Source organism: Cavia porcellus, unplaced genomic scaffold (genome assembly GCF_034190915.1).
Source record: "Cavia porcellus strain 051 isolate PalLab524CR breed Dunkin Hartley unplaced genomic scaffold, mCavPor4.1 scaffold_2, whole genome shotgun sequence".
NCBI lineage: Eukaryota > Metazoa > Chordata > Mammalia > Rodentia > Caviidae > Cavia > Cavia porcellus.
Window position 1 is genome coordinate 124,330,422 of NW_026947485.1, and position 8,852 is coordinate 124,339,273.

The 8,852-nt window shown below is 37.4% G+C and overlaps 1 protein-coding gene across 8 annotated transcripts in view; it reads right to left on the reverse strand.

The window, feature by feature from the left end:
• Positions 1-4,306, reverse strand: part of Tmem161b (transmembrane protein 161B) — a 70,183-nt gene extending 65,877 nt beyond the window's left edge. For 3 of the 8 annotated variants that reach the window (XM_063245310.1, XM_013143484.3, XM_003479463.5), the window contains exon 1: positions 4,150-4,306. Coding sequence is in view for 2 of the 8 variants with exons in the window: in XM_013143484.3 (XP_012998938.1) it covers positions 4,150-4,152 (3 nt within the window). In the remaining 6 variants the exon portion in view is untranslated. The remainder of the gene's footprint in view (positions 1-4,149) is intronic. The other 5 variants (XM_063245309.1, XM_063245311.1, XM_063245308.1 and 2 more) reach the window with 3 other exon arrangements.
• Between the last annotated feature and the right edge of the window lie 4,546 nt (positions 4,307-8,852).

Consider the following 8,852-nt stretch of genomic DNA (forward strand, 5'->3'; position numbering starts at 1 on the left):
AAGAACAGTACCTAGTGTACACAGATGGTGACTAAATGAGTGACTGAACAACTGTCTTGTGAGATGACAGTAGAATTTTTTAAATGTTTGGCTAGTGAAATAAAAAGTACAATTATTTCAAACAAAATCAAGAGACTACTCATTTTACCAGGACAATGATGTCTTTCTTATGACTCAGTAACAGGTGGCCTCATAATTTGAATATGTTTTTCCCCTCCAAAATTCATGTTTTAGTGAGTTCAAGGCCAGTCTGGATTACATAGCAAGACCCTGTCTCAAAAAAAAAATCACACAAATCAAAACTTAAGCTGGAGTTTAATCCCCACTGTAAAGTATTAAGAGGGCAGACACTTAATGTGACTATGGTGTTGTGAGGAAGGCTCTGGGAGGTAATTAGAATAGGTATGGTCACCATGGTAGAATGCTCACGAGTGAACACTGATGGCTTTGTAAGAGGACAGTCAGAAACTAAAGAATATATCTGCATATTACCTGTTTCATGCCATTTTATTCCCTATAACATTTCAAGAGTTTGCCAGCAATGACACCATCAGAAGTTCTTCAATTTTGGATAAGAACTATTACCCAAACTAAACTTCCTTTATTTATAAATTAACAAGACTGTGCTATTACATACATTACTAGCCACAGAATACAGATCAAAACAGGTAGTCTAAGTAATAATAGCTTAAACTCAAGTTTCTTTCTGCAAGGATGCTTTGAGATAATCTGTATTCATTTTTAATAACATGAAAAAACTAAGTTATAACAGCAAGAAAATAATCTGTTTTAGAAATGAACACTTTAGAATCTTCTCATTTTCTAAAATTAATTTAATTCATTTTAAGTTTTCATTCTAGAATGAACGATCTTTTTAAAAAAATAAATGAAATCCCAAAGTATGCGCCACTCTTACTGATCACTCTTGAATCAGCCAAATATGAACTAAGGAAGCAGTCTGTCTCTAATACTGAATTATGTCAACTAAGCATTCTTAAAAAGAATCAGAGAAGAAAGTCAGAGGAAAAGGAACAGAACTGAGAAGAAACACAAATCTCTACTACTATGCTGAAATCTGCCCAGAAGCCATCCTTCAAACTACACATGTCTGTTTATCACTCAGCTGCAAAGAACCTCCAATATTTCCAGCCAAATTAGTCTGCTTATGTTTTTCTCTAAGGAAAGCTTAAGGATCATTAATTTCAGATTCAACTATAAAATTCATTAAAAATAAAGATTCTGAAACTTCCTCTCTTAATAATGGAGCCCAGGTAAGTATTTTAATCAAGCATTACAGGTGATTCATTTGCACACAAGTTTGAACTACTGTAATATCCTCACTTACTTTTCAAAACTCAGTAGACATTACCTACTACCATGTAACCCTACTATATAATAAACTCATTACTTCAGTACTCTTTGAGCATATGTATGTTTCTCTTACAACATTTACCATACTATCTCTTCATCCACTTCCCCTGGGGGTAGACAAAACAAAATAAAACAAAACACCTTTCTCACTAACTCTGACTACTGCAGAGCTTTACTTTTTACTATAGGATGCTACATACATAAAAACAAGTCACAAGACACCTGTAATTCTAGGAGCTACTGATTCTCCCACAAGTCAGTATGAATGAATGATATGGTTCCTATTTAATTAAAGTTGTTTGCAATTTTCAAAAAGGAAAGTATAATAGAACAAATGGTTACAGTCTTTTACGAAGTTTTCTATATTTTCACAACAACTTGAAGGCATAATATTAAGAGTAAGCCTAGAATATTTGATCTGGATCACAGTCCTACTGTCATTTGTTCATATTATGAAAACTCCAGAGTTTTGGTCTATGTGATATAACAGAGAATAAGAGAAAAGAATAAGCTTACAACTGACTGAAACAAAAATAAAATCAAAATGTTCAAAGTTCTGCTTTCTATTCCAGAGTATTTAAGACAGCAGGAAAACACTCGGCCAAGCGTAAGTATAGATTTCAGTTACTGCCTTCATGATCTATTAAAAACAAAAAAAAAAAAAGAAAAAGAAAAATCAAACTTAAACCAAAAGGGAAAGGACAAAACAGGGGAAATCAAACTAAACTTTATTTAACTTGAAACATACTCATTCTGGAAAAGTTTTCAGTGAAGTCACAAGACCAAAAATATAACAATTAGGTGTTTTAATCTCCAACAAGGTCTACTTTTTTATCCATGAGGAAAGTCATGTAAGTAACAGTGGGCAGAATCTGGGTCAAGTTCATGTCCAGTGTTCTCTTCATTGATACTTAAATGTAAAAGAAGTTCTCAATTCAACTAAGTTGCATCCCAAATATAGCCCATGTTTACCTCATTTAGTGGTTAAATCTTTTAAGAATTCCAATTACACTTTAATACACAAACATTATCGCTGTCACTGCTGAGAAAGATAAAAACTCAGTCCACTAAGTCAGAAATAAAAGCAATGACAGAAAGAAAAGGAAACTGTATGTTCTTGGTAGTTCATAAGTGACATTCTGAGAATCAGCATGAGATTGGAGTAGTTTAAATCATAAGTGCCTTTTAAGATCTGGCTGAAGGTTCTACCTCAACTATTTCAGAATACAAAGAACAAGTATGCGGCTCAGCTTCTCTGTGCCTATGATGAACTTAAGAATTTTTGTTACATTCTAACTTCATAAGATGTCAAAAATTGACCTTAAATGTAAGAGGTTGAAATTTGAATTTGAGTTCAGACTGTTACCCCATGTAAATCACTGCCTATTTCTAGACTCCAGATGCTTGCTTCAATAAAATTCAAGTGAGTAGAGGAGTTGATTAAGTTTTGGTTCCCACCAGTTCCATGTTCCCTCTTCGTCTAATTTCACAGATAAAAAAGGGGGGGGGGACCTCTCCTAAGGAATACAACTCATAATGCTCAGAGGCTTAAAATAAATAATGTTCAAACAAGTTATCTAGTACAGTCCAGCAGGAACTACACTACTTTGAAGGTCATTTACTCCTTAAGTTTCTAAGTAATTCAAAAGTCAGTCATCACACGGGACAGCCAAATGTTGACGATATTTGGCTATGAAAAAAATTCATGGCATAGTAAAGCTAATTTCCAAGACAGAAGCTTGTAAATGTGAAGGCTTGAAATCTTCTGCATAGTTAAACATTTGACAATGCTGAATTTTATCAGAGCCCAGTGATCCTGGAAACAGCAAAGGTTAAAAAAAAAATCATCTCATCTTTTCATGTTCCAAAAAATGGCCTACTGCAAAGAAAAACTGCTTTTACAAAAACTTAAGGCTCACCGTTTCCCCCTACCATTATTCCATTTACCAGCTACAAGATCATACTCAGAACCTCCAAAATTCCAGTCTTTGATCGTAATGGACTTGCTGAAACACTTGTTCCCACAGATCAACTGGAACCAAGTACTCAGTAACCAAACTTCCCACAGGTTGCTGAACTGTGCCTTACCTTTAGCCTGAAAACAACACAGGCTGTCCTCAGAGTAAGACTTTCTCTGGTTATTGTCCATCATACCATTCTTTCATCCCACTTTTCTGACTCTAGCCATGAGTGCCACTCCCTATGAAACCTCTGAGATACCAACAGATCAAGGCATTATCTCCCCATTGCAATTGCTCATTCCTCCACATCTTTGCAATTTTCTTTCAAATAAAATCCGTCCTTGCTAAACCTACAATTTCAAAATTTGACACCTCTATCCTACCCTTAAAAATATCTTACGTTTGAACGACAAATTAATTTTTTTGTTCACGTAACAGGTGTTCCTTTTTTCTAGAAAGGGAATTTGCTGTGTTCTTGGAGTGACTCGGGACATTTCTAAGACCTTAAATTTTTGCCCGCTGTCCTGCAGCTGCACAAGATAGGAGGAAAGAGGTGATTAGCTGGGCAAGGTCAACTCTGGGTCCACCTGGGCACGGACTGGCAGGATCCCCACTCTCCGTCTCGCTCGTCCCACAGCTGGTCAGCAAGGATGCTGTTCCCTCAGGGGCTCAGGCGCCCAGGGAAACAGGTGAAGCGTCCTGCCTGGGAGCTTGTCCCAGTCTGACCCAGAGCACTCGACCGGCACCTTCCACAGCAATGACGTCCCAGTCCTTTCATTCCCAGTGTTGTCACTCCTGCCCGCACAGAAGAACTCACCATGGCGCCAAACAGAGGTCGTGAACCAGACACCCTGCAGAGGCCGGGACCACCCCAGATCTCCCCTCCCGCCGCGACAGAGGGAAACCTCTGGGAACCTTGAGAAAGAAGGTCTTCCGGCTCTACCGGAAGTTCAGTTACGCGGACAGGAAGTCCCGCCCCCTCGGAACGCCGGCGACCCCACGCCACGCAGAGGTAAAAGACGCAGGACGTCGGCTCGAGCCACTTCCGTGGGCGCTCGCTGAGGGGCTGGGGGCGGTGCTGACCTTGAGAGCGCGCGGGGAGGCGCAGGCGCAGCACAGGTAAGTGGGCGGGCGGAGCGCGCTGGCCTGACCTGAGAGAATTCTGAGGCAGGTTGGGTGGTTTCTACGGGCGCGCATCCTCGCAGATGGAAGTGGTAGAGATACGGGTTGGGACTGGGAGGGGAGTCGACCCTAGACCCAGCGGGGTTAGTGGAGATAAAGACCATCGTTAGGCTTTGTTCGTGCAGCGACAACCTGGTGATTGTCGCAAGGTAGTCAGCTCCTTTTATGTTTTCCACCTTTTCGTTTTCCTGACTCGGAGAATTTGCAGTCTCGCTGTCATCATAGATCTTTCTGTCCCTGTGTCGTTTTGTTTTTTGCCTTAGTGGCTTCTCAAGCTCTACACCTCAGTGCACTGGAATCCGATTTTGAGAAGTTTCTGCAAATTCACAGCACGAACAGAAGCCAGACCCACGTCTTGAAGAACTGAGTAACGCAGAAGCGCATTCTACCTGTTTCCTATGTTTTAGTATGGGCAGTTTTCGTTTGTGTGGGGAAAATAAATTATCAAGTGGAAAAAATTTCCATATATCTCTTAATTTTGTGAACACGCCCCCCCCCGCCAATCTATCAGTCAAAATCTGCCTTTTTATCATAGTCATGGAGGCTTGAAATGATTTTACAGAGCGCCTTCAACCCAGAAATTTGTCGTACAATCTGAGGAAACGTACTTAAGTCATGACTATCTGTAATTTCATCCGTGAAACTTCATTTTGCCATAATGTCAAGTTTTGTCATGAAATTGAAACGGAAGGGAAGCTACAAAGTTTGAGAAGAAGTTGAGAAGGCTGAGCAAAAAGAAGTGCCATGGATGTTATCTCATCCTTACAAGAGAGCCTAGAGGGAATGATAGCCAAGCTATAAATGTCTCAGAGTCCCTGGGAAATAGAGTTCTGAGCAATTCAAAATAAATATGCATGGAGCAGTTAGTTGCTTTCTATTAGAAAAGGATACAAAGACTGATGATTTTTTTTAATTTGGGATAAATGACTAGCGTTAAGTATTAAAATAGAAATCATATATATTGACAGAAGGAGTTGAAAATCGGTGGGACTGAGAGTACTAGTTTGTGAAAACAGATCCTGCTGTGGATCAATCCAGAACTTCCCTGAGGGTTCAACTTTTACTATGTAGGGACAAGGTTGTAAATAGACAAGCCCCAGGGCATCTGCAGGTGGTTAAGTATGGTAGAGAGGGATTGGAGTTGTCTGCTAGCCTATCTGTGGGAAGCAACTGCTATCCTTAAGGAAGAAAAAGTGGAGAAGGAAAATGGCTATGAGCCTGTCAGTGACAGCACTTCTCTGAAGTCTTACTCTTTTATTTCTGACACTGTGCTTCTTACATCTGTCCTAAACTTGGCAGCCTCATTGAGGTTCACAGAACATCTCCTCCTCTATGACAGTAAGGCTGGAATTATTATCAGGATAAAATCCTTTTCTGCCAGAGTAAAACCAAGTAAAAAAATCAGAGTCAGTTTTTGTTACCTGCTTATCATTTTTAATAGGGGACCTTGCATATGGAACCTTCTTAAATCTTGGTTAATATCCTTTAATGTTCATATTTCACACAGCTTTATTGTGTAAAAATCTATATGTGATATTTTTGAGTATAAATACATGTTTTAAGGATGTGTCAGTATTTTTTATCCTATAGAGTAGCAGTTTTTTATTATTTGTTTTGAGGTAAAAGAATTTGCTTGTTTCCATTACTTAAAATACATGAGTGTCCTTGGCAAAGATTCAAAGAAAGGGAATAATTCTGCAAGAAAAAAGATGATAATGAAAGTAAAAAATACGATCATTTTGGCAAGGGAATTAGCACAATCTTTGGGAATAATCTTGGTTGCTAACCATTAGGCTTTTTTGGTAAGTTGGAATATCCTGAATTTCTTAAATACTTACAAGAACCAACAGAAAGTTATGTCTTCTATCAGTGCCCATACTGATTTGGAACTCTTCCAACCATTGAAACCTGTCATTTTTTTTCAAACTCCATGTGTTTTGCAAGTGCTCTTTTTCATTTGTTTCTTCTCTCAAAAATTTCCACTGCTTTTTCTTTAATATATACGATTATATGCCTTTTTGTAGTTTTTTTCTGTTCTTTCTGTTTTTTTCTATTAGACTATAATTACTTTGAAAGTGAGAACCTAGTTTTTGTTTCGTTTTGCTGCCTTCCCCTTAAGAAATACCATTACACTGAATGTTGTGACCAAGAATCATTTCAGTTAAATTGTCCTTAAAATTCTCCATAGGGAAAATGCTAGCTGTAGCAATACTTACAATAATAAAAGTAAGACACTTCTGTTCAAGAGACTGGTTATACTCATGTTGCTTTGTGAAATGTTATTTAGCTGTTTTTTTTTTTTAACCACTACACTAGTCCTTCTAATGTTCTATCCAAGTTTTAACCAGACTCAGCCTGCTTATCCTCTGAGATCAGACAGAATTGGACACATTCAGGATATAGCTGTAAACTAGTCCTTCTGATGGAAAATATTTATTTTCTAAGTTAAAAATTATGATTGTATGTTTGTGCCACTCTCCATAGTTCATATACTGAAACTGTAATCCACAATGTTATGGTATTAGTAGTTGGGCCTTTAGGTGGTGATTAGGTCACCACCATCATGACACAATTAGTGCCTTTATAAGAAGAGAAAAGACTTCTAACCCTTTGTCAGCTCTCCCTATGTAAGGACACACCAAGAACAGTCATTAGGTTAGGCATGGTGGTTTATACCTGTAATTCTAGCAGTTGTGAGTTAGGAAAACCACTATTTGAATACCAGCTTTGGTGATACAGTATAGAGTCAACAACCAGGATTACATATCATGAACCTGTCTCAAAAAAATAAAACAAAAATAAACATGCCATGGATCCAGCTTGGTGTGAAGGTCATAGGTTCATTCCCCACTACCTCTAAACAAATAAAGCAAGCTCTTTGGGTAGTATGGGAATTTTTAAGTTATTTAAAAAAGTAATGGCAGTTTGTTTTTGGCATCCAAAATATGCTTTTTAAAATCTATTTATATTGCCTTCTTTCTAGATTTAGGGAAAATACTTTTTGGAAATATGTTGTGATCTTTTGTAATTTAGTAGACTTTTTCTGAATCTCCTTTATTTCTTGGAGGCTTACCACAGTTATTGCTAGGACCACACCACCTATCTGATTAATTGGTGGAATAACTTCTGCAAATGTTACCCAAGTTGTACAGTGCACATTTTAAAGGACCGCTAACATACATAATAGAGTTTTGATACCTTTTGGTATTAGGAAAGGCTTCTAAACAACCACCACACCCAAAAGCAATAAGCAAATGCATATAAAAGTATTTAAAATCTAAATTAGTTCTGTTTACCTGGTAAATATGTATTATCAACTGTGTACCAATCATCCTACACTCTTTAGGAAACTGATAAAACAGACATAATGTCGGGGCTGGGGGTTTAGCTCAGCGGCATAAGCACCTGCCTTGCAAGCAGGCGGTCGTGAGTTCGATCCCTGGTACCGATAAAAATGAAAAAAGACAAAAAAAAAAAAAACAGACATAATGTCTACTATAAGGGAATTCATGTTTTAGGCACAATAGACCATAAATGAACATATAAGGAAAATATAATGAAAAGTACTAGTCTGGAAATTAATATATTTGAGGTTATGTGATCATAGAAAGCTAAGAGGGGCCATTTAAACTTTATTTCAATGATAAAATAACTCAGCTCTGTAAAACTTAGGAAAAACCTGGTCTCAGAATAAAACCCAAACTGTTCCTTAGTTTTTCAAAGCTAACACAATATATCCCTGTTACCCTCCCCAAGGTGTTCTCTTAGCATGCTCCAAACACACAGACCTTTTTACCTTTTGAAATATTCAAAACTAGACCACGTCTGTTTCTTGTACCATTGTCCTTCAAGCATTGGTTTTTCCTAAGTTTGTGGTCTATTGTAAAAAACTTATCCCGCCTCTCTTGTGTTTTTCTTTAACCTTTTAAATTGATTATTTTTAATTACTGTATTTATACTACCCATAAAATTGATGGTGATGTGCCTTTTAGTACTGATTCCAGTGTTTACCTGAAGTATTACAACATAAAACCTTACTTTATCAAATTTAGAGATAATTTGATAGTGTATCTCTTCCTGGATAATGTAAGGACCTGAGAATAGACCAACCTAATTACCTACCTCATGTTATATATATTGTGTTTTTACTTTTTATTTTCTAAATTTCAAAACCATTATACAATTTAATGTATCTTTATATTTATCCAAAAATTTACTTTTGCTGTCATGATTCATGACTATTTTTTTTTTTTTTTTTTTTTTTTTGGTACCAGGGATCAAACTCATGACCTTGAGCTTGCCAAGCAGTGCTTATGCCACTGAGCTAATTCTTCAGCC